This window comes from Clytia hemisphaerica, unplaced genomic scaffold (assembly GCF_902728285.1).
Source record: "Clytia hemisphaerica strain Z4C2 unplaced genomic scaffold, Clytia hemisphaerica genome assembly, whole genome shotgun sequence".
NCBI classification, from domain to species: Eukaryota; Metazoa; Cnidaria; class Hydrozoa; order Leptothecata; family Clytiidae; genus Clytia; species Clytia hemisphaerica.
The window spans coordinates 1,789,801-1,804,296 of NW_027104390.1; the positions used below are offsets into that span (position 1 = coordinate 1,789,801).

A 14,496-nucleotide genomic window follows, 5' to 3' on the forward strand; every position below is an offset into this window, starting at 1 on the left:
GCGAACTGAAATCAGTCTTTTAACCCCTGGAAATTTTAAAATAACTTCTGGAAAAATGAAAAACCCCTCCTGGAAATTTTTCCCGTACTATCTCCTGGAAAAGTTTGTCTACATCCTGTAAAGATATAAAATGGAAGCGACTTTTGTAAAAGAATAGAGTAATAGGTCGTGAAACCTCGTACAAATTAGGAACATTTACATTTGTATAAATCCTGTTTCCTTTTTTTACGTACCAATTTTGCATCATCCGAAATAAACACCTAATTATTTCGTCAACTTTATTCTCCAACATTAGGAACAGTAGTGATGCAACCATCTTCAACGCAACAGGGCACAACACAAGTACAAGTCGTCTCCTCACTTGCACAACAACAACAACGAAACATCACAGCTGCTGTTCAGAAACAAATTCAACAGCAACAACAGGTATCGTCTATATCTTACCCCCTAAAATTATTTAAAAAATTTTATAAACTAAGGATACACGCTTTTTCTTTTATAAGAATAGTGTACTTTGGATGATGGTCAAGTATTCTTAAGAAAACACCAAAATTGAGGGTGAAATATTCTTAACGTATTCTTACTTTTTTAGACTTGACTTTTTTACAAGGGTATTCTTAGGGTATTCTTACGATTTGGCCAATTTTCACCCTGGTATTCTTATAGAAGATTATTCTTATTAAAAAAGCATGTATTTTATTCTACTTTTGCGAATGAACGTTCATTTTCCATTTTTACTTTTAATTTACAAAACCTTCCCCTCCTCGAGGAAAACTTTAGTTGGCCCTCGCAGTGTCATTAAACATTGACTACCTTCCCCATCAAAATGCTGCCTGCCACACTGCTTTATCAATGCCAAACAAAATTTTATCACCTATGTATGTTGAGAAATTCAGATTGGTCAACTCTATTAAAATGACGTCAGTTTCTCAAAAACTGTACTGAAATCACTTCAGATTAAAAAATGACTTCAATCTCCCCAAATAACTAAAGTAATCGTCTGTACAACTAGCGTTTGAGAGTGGTAAAATTTCGATGTTAAAACTTCTGTTTTCCGGCTTTTCCGCTCTGCCGTCTCGAAATTCTGCATAATTCGTCAAAACTTCAAGAATGACATGTGATAATTTTCTGTGGAAAATCCATTTTCCGTCTCTAATGAAAAACCACTGTAAAACATATCTTCGCACCAATCATTTTCCAGGCACATCAACAACAACAGCAACAACAGAATCAACAAACGAAAGTGGAAGTTCTTGGATGTATTGCTGCTTCCAACACCAACATCACCAAACCCACTCAGGTATTGAATCAATTAATAATATTCATGATGTAATGTTTTATACGGTAGCACCCAAAACATCCCGGATGATTGCCACTAGTTTTATTGTTTAATTAGTACCAAGCATCCTGTCTTTTTTGGTGTTTCCGTATGAAACATTACGTCATGAATATCATGAATATTGTTGGAGAATGCTGAAAAATACCCTGCTAATGTGCTAAGCCTATGTCACAACTTTTGTGGCTTAATCCAGTAATGATCTTCTCTTCTCGTTGTTTTTCCAATTTATTCACTCGATTTCAAACTTTTAAGGGACTTCCTTGGATGTTTCTAAATGAAAAAACTTCAGAAATTTAGCCACAGGTAAGATTTGTATTTTTATTGGATTTCTCCTTCGTTTTTTAATCAATCACTATATTTTTATGTGTCTTTGCCCTCTCTTCAGGTTCAAGTGCAACTACAGCAACCCATCAGTCATCTTTCTCAACAACTTCAACGTCAACAAGTGCTTTCCGCAACACCCGCTCAACTTTCTCAAGTAAAAGCATTTGTATCACAAGCCCAACTTCAAGCTTCATTAAGCCGCTCCAATTCACCACTCGGTGCCGCTTTGGCCACCCAACAATCCGTTAAATCTGCTATCGCTGCCGCGGCCGCCAGCAACTTGTCATCGGCCGCTTCGCAAGCCGGCCAACAACAAGTCGTGACAGTCACATGTGGAACACATTCACAAGCCACCGTTCAATTGCAAGCCTCGATGGTAAGAAACACTTTTTTCTTTTCAGCTTTTCTTCACATGTGGTATTTATTTCGCTGTTTAAAGAACTTACATAACCTTTGGCAAACGTTTTACTAGCTTGGCCATCAGCTGCAGAATGCATTAGAAATCTAGAAGTACATCCTTCATCCCCAGGGAGTCTTTCACAAACTAAAGCTTCCTAACTTGCATCTTAGAAACAGTAGAAACTGTACGATCTGAAGCACTATCTTTAACTGCAAGGAACACTTGGAACGTCTTGTAATTTCATCACTGTTTTTTCTTAGCCGCAACTTCGTGCACAGGTTGCACAACAACAAGTCGCCCAATCGCCACAACAAGCTAAAACAGTAGATGCGGTGGCAAGCGCATCTGCGCTCTTATTGCAACAAAAACAACAACAACAACAAAAACAACAACAGTTAAAACTTCAGCAACAAGCAGCTGCCAACAAGCTTGCTCAACAGAAACAACAGTTTTTACAACAACAATCACAACAACTTGTTCAACAAGCTGCTGCCACAAGAATCTCTCAACAACAACAACAGGTAATTCTTCCTTAAGTCATGCAATGTGCCTTTCTCACTAAATCTTTGTTTTCGACCAATTCGCAAATCATCACCTTGTAAAAAAAATTAAAACTGAAGTAATTGTTTGAAATAGAGGAATCTATTTTTCTTTAATATGCTTGGTTTGGGGTGGTCCTAAGTGACTTAATTAATTTGAATAAATGAAATGTTAACTTTGATTCCAGGACTAGACTCTAGAGAGAAAATGTCTTCTTTGTTTAGATTCAAGCTCAAGTCCAGCAAGCTCAGCAACAAGTTCAACAACAAACGACGACACCAACGTCATTTACCGTCGACACGTCGTCGGCCAGTCAACAAGTTGTCGTGGACACTCAACAAGTCACTGACGGAAGTCAAATGCAAGTCGCCAATCAAGTAGAAGTTGGCGCAGAAACTGAACTTTCAACAGCTGATGATACTTCTAGTGAAGCCACAGACGCAACCTTACCGCGTGGCATGCGCACGCGAACTAGAAGTAATACGAAATCATCTTAGATAGGGTTCACAATTTTTAAAAAGACACTCGAATTCCATCAGACTATGATGGCATTGGCAAATACGGGCAATTTTCAATTTTATAGAGGAAACGAACAATCAGATATGAGATATACACCAAATCACTCGGTAATTTGGTAGGATGTGATATCTTCAAAACATTTTCTTAGTAACTATTTTACTTCTTTTTAGGTTAAATTTTAATTTATTATTTATCAATTTTTCTTTCCTTAAAAATCGTGTTTCGTTTTGAGACTTTTGCTGACACTATGATTAGAGAATAATTCGGTACATTTAATGAGAACTATATTCGGTACTCGATTATTCGAACGTTAAATATGAACTTAACTTTTTTCGAGTGGCATGAGCTGCCTGAACTGATCGGGCAATGGATTTAAAGTCACGATTTTATAATTGTTAAAGTAGTTCCCAATTTTTTCGGGATGACGTTTCTCAATTAATTAGTTCATTATTAGAAATATATTCAAATAGTGTCATTTTTTAGAATAACCTTGATTTGTCACATTTGGAAGTAGTAAGTAACGTCAAATTTCTTGAATTTTGGCTAATTTTGACTGTTTAGTCACGCAGGCTTCTCATTACAAACCATGGAGGTATAAACTAAAAAAGAAGTTGTCGTTAATTGGTCGTTAAAGTCTTTCGATTTCTTTAATGAGATAAATCAAAAAATATTCTATGGTTCACCCAATGAAATAAGACTTTTTTAGTAGAACTGAAGTTTGTCTGAATATTCTAACTAATGGAGATTATGAATTTAATCGTGGCGAGGGTGTCGTTAGGGAATCGTTATACTCTGTACCAGAGTGTATATCATGTTTATCGCTTCGTAGTACAATGAATTTTGAAATTAGCCGTAGATATATAATAGGGTTTGTGTACATGGTTTTGATAGTATACATCTCCTGTTTTTTTATACCTCCATGCCCATACCAACTAATGTTTCTTCATTAAGTTTGATTTTGACTGAACCTTTATGTCCTTTATAGAAGTAAGATATATCATAGAGGTATAAAGAAAAACAGGAGTTGAATGTGTCGGTAATTGGTCGTTAAAGTCTTTTGATTTCTTTTATAAAATGTATCAAAAGAAATTCTAAGCTCGCCCGATGAAATAAGACTTTTTAGTAGAACTCAAGTTTGCTATGAATATTCTAATAATCAGTATTGAATATTCTCGCCTTTTAATATACGAAAATTAGATAAAAATTCGTCCACGAAGCAAGTTTATGTTCCATTTCGCTATCCGTTCAATTTTGTTTTGAAAAGATATTTTCTCAAGCCAGAAAATGAAAAGTTCTTTATAAGCACACACGATTTCAGACTCAATCTGTAGACATAAAGTCGCTGGAGAATTTTGGAGGAAAGTATCAAGCAATAGAGTTCACCTTAAGGAAAACATTGATCTAAAAATCTTATCATTTGATGAAGGATTGCCAAGTTTACAGGCCTTTTTTTAGTCCAAATATTTTCTTACACTGATGTCAGAAACAATGAATCTCGTCTCATCTAATTTCTAACGCTTAAATGAGCCAATAGGATTTCACCTATGGATAAAAGAGCTCATTAAAAATGCACGATATATGAGATTATGAGCATGCATACATCGTAACTTTTTTAATCGTAGGGCGAGCTTGGTTACAATAGCATACTTCTCCTCTTTCTTTATACCTCCATGGATATATTGAGATTATACTGCAATTATTTGAACGGTTGAAAAACACTGCGTATGATAATATGATAATACCGAGGTTAAGCATACCAGAATAATCACGATGACAGACGAAAAATGTAATAGGCTAGTGAAAATACGAAATTTCATTGGTTGAAATTCACTAGCCTGTTAAATTTTCGTTCGTCGCCGTGATTTTACCGATTAACTTAACTTTAATAGCCGTACTTGTTTGAAGACTATTTTGCAGCTTTTTTATTGTCGTTAAGAATTAACACGCCGTGCGTAACTCATAGAGATAATAGCAAACCAAAATAGAGAAACAGCAATGATTTTTCCAAGCACACTTTGTTAGTCATCATTTAAATTCTACGATAAAAGATTGTAAAATCTATCGCTAGATTAAAAAAATGCAATCCTCAAAAACAAAGGAACTACTAGATTACAATCTGTCGTCAATGTTGCGGTGCGTTCTGGATGGGAAACAACTGGCTTCACTTTTTTTTGCCTGGGAAAGTTTACAGTAAAACCCACAGATATCTGTAAAGCCCGAAGGGCTAGATTTGCAGCCTTGTTTAAAAAGTGAAGCTCATCTTTGGAAGGATTTCCTACCAGAGTCACGTGACTAAAATATGCAATTTCACCGGTTTGAGAGATGTGAAATAGCGTTTGCCGCCTACGTTTTTTTATCTCGCGTTCCGAAAACAATTAAAATGCTAGATCCTATCCATCGGCACGAAATTTAAAAAGTCAAATTTTTGCTTCACTTTTTTTTGCTGGAGAAAGCTTAAAGTTGCAAATCTAGCCCTTCGGGCTTAGATATCTGTGGTAAAACCTCTAATTAACGGACACTCTAAAAGGCAGACACCTCTGATTAGCGGACAATTTCATTTTCCCCAGCCGTTTCCTAGTCAAATCCTCATAAAAAAGTTTCTAAAAGGCGGACACTCAATTATAGCGGACAAATTTTTTCGCACGAAATGGCCAAAGCAAAACCCCTATTTTAGCTCTCCAATTAGCGGACAATGAATATCAAACGGGTCACAGACGTCAAAAATTGAAGAAAAAAAAATTAGATCTTTTTATTTCAAGCAGTGTTATTATTCAAATCATTTCTTCAAATTTCCAGATTTCCCTTGACCCATTCAACGAATTTAGGTGGGCCAAAGAAATCATAAATTACTAGTACTTCAAGTCCGTACCCACCAATTCGATTTAACCTCTTGCCAGTCACTCGAGCTCTTCTATGGCCTAGTGTCTGCAGATAAGTACTTTAGACCCCAATTTTGTATTTTCGATACCCTGGGATGGCCTAATTTCAAAATTGGAGCTCCGAGAGCAAAAGTTTCTAAAAGGCGGACACTAACCCCTTTCCCCGATGGTGTCCGCTAATTAGAGGTTCCACTGTATTCTACTTATTTAAATGATTCTACTCTAGCCCTTCGTATGATGCTTTAAACTCAATGATCTGAATTCCGCCAGAACTGTATTAAGATGCAGCTTCATATTATCATTATAATATCTGACCATAAAACTGAGAGAGAGAGAATGCAACAGTGGTATTTTATAACGATTCAAACTAATCAAGTATAATTATCATCGTAATTGTTTGGCATTGTGTGTATGTTGTATTATTGCGATAAGGTAAGGATGATATGCCATATAATGTGATTGATTGGATGTGTAGATATATTGTTCTCTTTCTGGAGTATTTTTATGATACTGTATTGTTTATTTGTGCGATGTTAGCTTTTTTAGGCTTATGAAAATAAATAGCTAGAAAATAAATGGATAGAAATAGAAATGTTGAATGTACTTACAGTAGAGATTCTTTGTCTTTTAACTCGAAACTCTATAACTCGAAATTTCTTTAACTTGTACAAATTTGTGTCCCTCGTACGTATCTGTGGAGATTCAACCTTTATTTATTTCCTCTACTGCCTGGTCTATATGCTTGTGACATAGAAGTGCAGCAAATTCTTACTTATTGCCGACTCACAATAGCGAATGCAACTCGCAGCGATAAATCAATGACAAACCAAGGGTTAACTACGCGAGTTTCAGTGGTATCCGCAAAGCGCTTGATTTCAACTTTATTTGCATTGGCTGGTTATGCGTTTTAAATTTCATAAAACTAAAGATGATCTTTTTCTGGCGCAAGGCAGAATTTACAAAAATAATTTGTTTTTATTTGTGCTTGCGCAGCGCTGGAGCCATTCTTTTTTCTTTTAAATAGGTAAAACAAGCCAACCTTGTTCCCTGCGCATTATCAGCTTTTTGATACTTAATACTGATAGCACTAGATAATATTCTCTGGCGTCAATCAGTAACGTAATTCTAAAGCCTGGGATACACGGGGGTGAGTTTGACAACCAAGCAAATGTTAGGAGATATTATATATATGATGTCCTTTGAATCGCCTTTGTTTGAGGAAAACCAAAGAAATGATGAAAAATATTCATTTACATTCATTCATGGTTTGGGGTTCCGGCATTTCCCGACTCAAAAATCTGATTTCCGACTCGTGACTCGCGGCTCGAACTTTCTTTTTACTCGACTCATCGTATCGACATCGTATGTTTTTCCCAAAAACTCTTTCACTATGTGTATGTCCGTTTTAATGAGTCTCCGGAGTTCCTGAAGATTCCCGGCTTTTATAAAAAAAACTAAAAGTCGTAACAGAATCTGCCATCATGAAATATGTTTTGTTTTTTTTTCCACAGGCAGGAGCTGGAGAAAAATGATAAAAAAAACTCGTTTGTAAAACTCCAAAAAAGATCTTATGTGATGGCTTATAATTGCCAAGAATTAATCACTGATGGTTCTAAATCTCTTTGCAGAATTTAGAATAACTTCCTACAAGAATGCATTTAACCACGTTTTCCAAAGACACACAGAAGTCAGGAGGGAGATTGTGTTGTTTCTGTCGACAAGAAATCTTAAAATTTTGTATATGAAAATAGAGACTTAATTTGATTTGTGCAAAGCTTTCTCTTGGCAAACAAGCTAATCCAACAATGGAAGAAGAGGTTGCAACTCTTGAGATGTTGCAAAAAGTTGTTGATATGAAAATTCAACATTTGAAAGGAGTTCGAGACAAACAACATCATGAAGCTAGATCAGAAATTATCACATCAGAAATAAGTGATTTAGAGGTACAGTAAGTTCTAATTAAATTAATCCATCAATCTGTTTTTGTATGACAAAGCCATAGCTGTCAATTTCGCCTCACACAAAACCAGACGATCCTAATCAAATGGAATCGACGATAGGATCGAACCAGTCAAACCACCAAATTGAATAGACCTTTTTTTAATGAGGTCACCCTGTTGAATAATTATGTAGTCCAGCAGAAAAACAATGATAAAACCATGCATAATTATTACAATATGCATGATACAGTAATTATCAGTCAGGGCACATCCTGGCAAATGAACGGGGTGAGCATTTGCATGGGGTACCGTGAGTGGTCCTAAATCCGACAGCCCTGCTTAAATCCGACCCCCCAAATAACTTCTATGAAAAAAAATTCAATGTTTACAAACATTCCCTCTCCAAGTTGAACAATAAACTATATTGCAAGAACTCTCGAAACAAAACATCTAACAAGATGACTGAAATGTCAAGATGTCAATTAATGTGATAAAAAAGTGTGAGTTGTAAAAATATTACCTCTACTATTCTGAATCCGTTGCTTGTGTTTAAAACGTTAACAATTTTGTAATAAAAAATTATGTTTTGTATAAGGAGTAATTAATATTTTGGTTCAATTTGTTTAGTGTATCAAATCTCTCAGTTTAGTTGACACTTTGGTATCTTCATTGCGTCACAGCGAAAGGTTTGTTTTTATTCTAGTTTGTATCTTTGAAAGACCCCATCGGATTTAGGCAGGGCTGTCGGATTTAGGACCACTCACGGTATTCGTCACCCAGTGTAAATGAAATAGGACGTCTCAGGCTAAAAGCGTGAAAATGAATAAAAATGAACTTCAAACTGAAAAAGGGAAAAAAGGAAGAAAACTGGGAACTTTATTTTTGCGTTAAAAGTTTCTTCAATCTTCGAAGACAAAATTGACCCATGGAAAAAAAATTTCATCTATGCAGTTCTTTGAAATGAAGCAAAATATTTCCAACCCGGTTCAATTAAACTGGGTATTCGGCGCTATTACGCCACTTTCGTTTTCGACCCCGTTCATTTGCCAATGGTCGCAAGTGAAAAATACCCCGCTCAAAAGGTGGTGTCAAGGTACATTTCCATGAAATATAGGCTATAGACTGTCATAGAAAAGTAGAGTTATGTTTAAAAAATGAACTTTATTTTTCATGATTTCGGGCGGGACACGGTACAGATTTAGCGCAAATCGGCCACAGCTGAGTCTACCATTTTTAACACAGTCCGAGGATTGAGTCGAGAACAATCGCAGACCAACCACAGAACGCCCGCAAACTCCCGCGTGGGTGAAAAATTTAATCTATCGATCATTTTCTCAAGCGAAGAGTACACAAAGTGATTCTAGCTTTACGATGGCGCCTCGGATCATCAGTGGATAGTATTCAATTATCATTATCCTTTTATTTTCATTTCTAGAACTTTTGCAAAAAAAAGGAAAAATAGAAAAGTTGTATTTTTTACTGCTCTATTCACATACTGATACTTACTTTTTGATACTTTTTGAAGGCTTCTTTGTTCGTCTCAACAATCATCCAATTTGAGAAATCCGATGATGGACCATGACTTTGATGCTATTTGAATCAGCTCTCCTAAGAGGAAAGTAATTCGGCAGCAGTGGCTCGTCCGGTAGTGAATTGAGAAAATGGTCCAATTGATGTTTAAAATTAGTTTTGGAGCAGTTTTTGAGGTTACGGATGGATTGTGGGAGGGCATTAAATAGTCTGGGACCTTCTTCTGACAGAGAGTCTCTCCATATGTTTTTTTGCCTTATGTTCACCTCTTTTAGATAACATTTTCTACCCAGTCTCTGGTTATCGTAACTGAAGATGCCACCTTTGTTTTCAGCATAGTTAAAATTTGGTACAAGCTGTTCTAGGATGCTCCAGGTGTAGATAATCCTGTATCTTTCTCTGCGCCGCTCCAGGCTGTATAGTTTAAGTTCTTTGAGCTTCTCCCAATAGTTGAGATGATGAAGTGTAGGGATTCCATTCAGGTAAGATTTTTGAAGTGATTCCAGTTGTTGGATCAGATATCTTTTTGAAGGTGACCACAGCTGGGAGCAATAGTCAATGTGTGGTAGTACCAGTGACCAGTGTTAGCATTACTTGACAATCTCTTGTTTTGAACGTTCCATGGATCCAAGCAATGATACTTTTGACTTTCTCAATCTTGGTTTGTGATGTGTTTGCTGTATGTCATGTTAACATCCAGAGTGACTCCTAAATCCTTCACGTCCATCTTGGTTTCGATAGGAGAGCCAGTGTCTGAGAGGTAACTTGAGTGTTCTTTTAGTTCTTCATTTTTTCCGTAATTAAGATGTTCAAACTTCAAGCCATTGATGTCCATTGATACACCACATCAAGGTCGTTTTGTAGAAATTGAACATCAGTGTTATTAGAGATCTCCTTCATTAAACGTGTATCGTCGGCAAATGAAGATAGAAATGAATGTAGGATGTTAGTGTCAATATCTTGGATCATTATCAGGAAGAGAAGTGGACCAAGAACTGATCCTTGGGGGGCGCCAGAAATGACTTCTGCTTTTTTGGAGAGGATCTAGTCAACAGATACTTGTTGGGTCCTACCGGTAAGGAAGGATCTGATCCATTGCAGTAATTTGCCAGTTATACCATTTCTCTCGATTTTATGGAGTAAGATGATTGTATGATCTACACGGTCAAATGCCTTGCTGAAGTCAAGGTAAATAACGTCAACGTTACGGCCTTTTTCAATGTGATGGATGAGTCGTTCTGTGTGCGAAAGAAGTTGGCTAAGACATGATCTTCCAGACCTGAATCCATGTTGATTATCGTTAAAGAGGTCGTTTTCTTCTAGATGATTTTGTAGCCGTTTTCTGACAATCTTCTCGAAGATCTTAGTTACATGCGAAGTTATTGCTACAGGTCGATAGTTTTCAGGTAGGCCTTGGTTGCCTTTTTTAAAGATGGGTGTGATGAAACTGGTTTTCAAAAGTTGAGGTGTGTAGCCTTTGTCAAGTATATTTCTCCAGATTAGAGAGAGAGGGGCTGCAATCTGTGACTTGACTTGTTTTAAGAAAATTGCAGGGAAGCCGTCTGGTCCTGCTGCTGCATTGGAGGATAAAGTGTCTATCTCCTCTATAATATTTTGTTCTGAGAAGTCGATATCACTTAGATTTGATTGATTTTCGGTGATTTCTGGCAAGTTATAGTTGGGTAGTGGCTCCATAAAAACAGAGGTATACTGAATTTGAAAGATCTTCTATGTGGCGTTTTTTTGCAAACTGCAAAACTGATTTTTATCCCGCTTTTCCGGGACTTCAGCTTAAGTGCTAGCATGCAGCATAGGGTACAAAGTTTTTTGTTTCAATTAATTCCAAAATCAGGAAATTATGCCATTTTATTTTTCTCCCACCCGATATGAGAGAGTTGACAGCTATATGTCTGTCTTATCTCTAATCAAGCAAGAGACTGTCAGCCACCAAAATTTTTTGGCCATTCTTAGGTATATACAAAACGTAACTACAGTATTAATTTTGGACGAAATCTCCCAAAAGGGAAAATTCCACTTATGAAAAGACACTCCCCTGTTGGAAACATTCTTTCCGACCTCGTTTATTGGAACAAATTCACCATATTTAGAAAGTACGGAACTGTACAGCTATGCAAAATAAACAAAATAAACCAAAACGTGTTATGTACAACACATCCAACATTTTGGATTTGACGAGTTCGAATTTCAAGGGAAGGCATTTTTTCGAATTACAGAGAGAATTTTGACCAATGCAAAAATTTTGACCCACACAAAAAAATAATGACTCACTCAAAAAATAATGACCCACGCAAAAAATATGACCGACACAAAAAGTAAGACCCACGCAAAAAAATTGATCCACGCAAAAAAATATGACCCACGCAAAAAAATTTGACCCACGCAAAAAAATATGACCCACGCAAAAAAATTGACCCACGCAAAAAATTGACCCACGCAAAAAATTGACCCACGTAAAAAATTTGAGCTACGCAAAATTTTTAACCCACACAAAAAATATTTTGACCCACGCACACACGCAAAAAAATGACCCATGCAAAAATATTGACCCACGCTCCCACGTAACCAACACAATTTAGCAGACTCAATTGAATACAATCGAACGAATTGAATGGCAAACCCTTATTTGATTACGATTCGATTGCATTCGACTGATTAGATTGTATTCGACCATTGAATGGCAATTAATTACTAATTACTAATTACTCCACAGCAGTTACCTAGAGACAAGATAGTTATCATGTTTTTATTGGCTGATGGAAAATAATGTATGTGGAGTAATTAGTTATTCAAAGGACTGTCGCGTTTGCCATCAAAACCAAAACCAACTCTCCAATATTTCAACATCATCTAAAGTCAAATCTTCCAAGGATGGCGTTGTACGAAAAGTATGTGGCAAGTTCACCAATGAATCATCAAGTCGTGAAACCTTCCACTCTGTCATAGGGAGGGGTTGTTAGGACTAATTTTTAAAAGCCCATCTGTCAAAAGTTGCCTTTGGGTATAAAAAGAAGAAAAATTCATGTAAAAACCCTGTGGCACTTTTTTCAAGGTTGCCACGGGTAGGGTGCCATCGCCCCTCCGCCAGCAAAATCGAATTTCCCAATTTTTTTTAAAACATAGTGAAGTGACCCCTCATTTGAAAGGTATTTTCATGCTGATTAAGAAAATCAATATTGTAAGGGTGAAAAACACTCTAACAAGAAGTAACTTAAAAAAAACGATCAAAAAATTGCGTTTTTAGCGAAATCCTCAAAATTTTGCCAACTGTCGGAAATTACTTTTTGTGACAGTGTTATTCAACCTCATTATATTGACTTCCTTAATCAGCATGAAAATACCTTTCAAATGAGGGGTCACTTCACTATGTTTTGAAAATTTTTGAATTATTTTTTTGCTTGCTGAGCGACGGTGGTACCCTGCCCGTGGCAACCTTGAAAAAAGTGCCACAGGGTTTTAACATGATTTTTTCTTCTTTTTATACCCAAAGGCAACTTTTGACAAATGGGCGGGCTAAGAATTTATGCCATTTTTGCAAAATAACATCCCCCCTACTGTCAGAAACCTTGTCGTGATGCTCCATGGCGGGTCTGTGATATTTGATGATGTTGATGTCACTCTTCACTTTTGGGAGAGTCTGCACAAAATAATAATCAATTAATATCTTAAATCATGCAAAGCTAAAATAAGAGCCAAATCCCACACTTAGATCAACGGTACCATCTGAAAACAATTAAATATTTAAGCTTTTAAAAGATACCCCAAAACACACAAAGATTCCCTTGAGTGGAAGCTGTACCGACGAACAAAGAATCTCTGTACAAAAATATTCAGAACGGTAGAGGCAAAATATTAGAGAGAGAAATATAAAGGCATTTCACCTTCAAGCAAAAAAATTTAAGGTAAGACCGAAAAGAACCGCATTGGTCCTCTTGAAAATGAAAATCGGATTCTCATGACAAATGATACAAGGAAATGTGAGATTTTAAAACAACTTTTTTGTTAACATCACACCAACAATTTTAACATCAACTATAATAACTATTAAAAATTAACTCAAGTATTCAAAACTGTTTTCAAAAACCTAACAAAGCTGGAGGACTTGACGATAGTTCTAACATCTCTGTCATAGCTCCACTATGTATAGCCAACGCGAGTTTATAAAACTTTTCATTTCTTACGAACCACAAGATTGCAAAAGTGACGTGTATTAATATTTAAAAACAATGGCTCTAAAACCATGATATTATCTGTACAAGATATAATATTTCGTCAATTTTGCTTGGAAGTAAATCAAATTTAGTGAGTCTTGAGCGTGGAAAATTTGTTTCATTATTTCTTTATTTTTTAGGGTAAATTGATGGTTTTGTTTGCCAGTCAAATCAAATCAAAGAGCAAAATTGTAAATCAAGAGCATGCAGCAAGGTTTTATCCAAAGTTGAGTCAATTTTTGTATGTTGTTGATATTGATGAAGAAATGAGAGAGGTAAGATCATTGTCTACTTAAGATTGGCAACCTTAGCATTTTTAAGGCTAGTTCTCCAGCTACAGTGTACAATATTAGTTGCACGGTCTTGGCAAGTCTCGTCACCAATACGATTGTTACTGACCCTGTATACCCCGTATATCCCAAACGACCGTTTAACGGATTTATCCCGTTGAAGTCCCTTTGCATGTTTTCCAAGACCACAAAAAACTTTCAGAACTCTCCAAGGAGATACTTACATCAAAGAACCACAAAGTAAATCAAACTATTGAAGTGGGATCCTTGAAAGTGACATTTTTATAACATCAGAATTTAAGTCTTACTGTATCCATATAAACTCATTAAAAGTAAAATTCGAAATAACTTTAAAGATTTTCTTGAATCTTGATCAAAATATTCGAAAGCGCATTCGTCAATATACAATGTCTTCTTTTTTTCTCAATCAAACGCGAGGGAGACAGGATACGGTTTATATCCCATCTCCAGGTGATGTCTTTTGACCAATGAAAACGCTAGAATCT

At 36.2% G+C, this 14,496-nt stretch overlaps 2 protein-coding genes across 8 annotated transcripts in view; both read left to right on the forward strand.

Annotated features, from left to right (window-relative positions):
• Positions 1–3,610, forward strand: part of LOC136819692 (helicase domino-like) — a 53,210-nt gene extending 49,600 nt beyond the window's left edge. For both annotated transcript variants that reach the window (XM_067075932.1, XM_067075933.1), the window contains exons 49-53: positions 296–426; positions 1,202–1,300; positions 1,725–2,039; positions 2,324–2,584; positions 2,828–3,610. In XM_067075932.1, coding sequence (XP_066932033.1) covers positions 296–426; positions 1,202–1,300; positions 1,725–2,039; positions 2,324–2,584; positions 2,828–3,100 — 1,079 coding nt within the window. In that variant the 3' untranslated portion in view covers positions 3,101–3,610. The remainder of the gene's footprint in view (positions 1–295; positions 427–1,201; positions 1,301–1,724; positions 2,040–2,323; positions 2,585–2,827) is intronic.
• A 3,874-nt stretch (positions 3,611–7,484) lies between these two features.
• Positions 7,485–14,496, forward strand: part of LOC136819843 (kinase suppressor of Ras 1-like) — a 29,286-nt gene continuing 22,274 nt past the window's right edge. For 3 of the 6 annotated variants that reach the window (XM_067076083.1, XM_067076084.1, XM_067076087.1), the window contains exons 1-2: positions 7,718–7,944; positions 13,841–13,975. In XM_067076083.1, coding sequence (XP_066932184.1) covers positions 7,807–7,944; positions 13,841–13,975 — 273 coding nt within the window. In that variant the 5' untranslated portion in view covers positions 7,718–7,806. Of the gene's footprint in view, positions 7,945–13,840; positions 13,976–14,496 lie in introns of all 6 variants that reach the window. The other 3 variants (XM_067076086.1, XM_067076088.1, XM_067076085.1) reach the window with 2 other exon arrangements.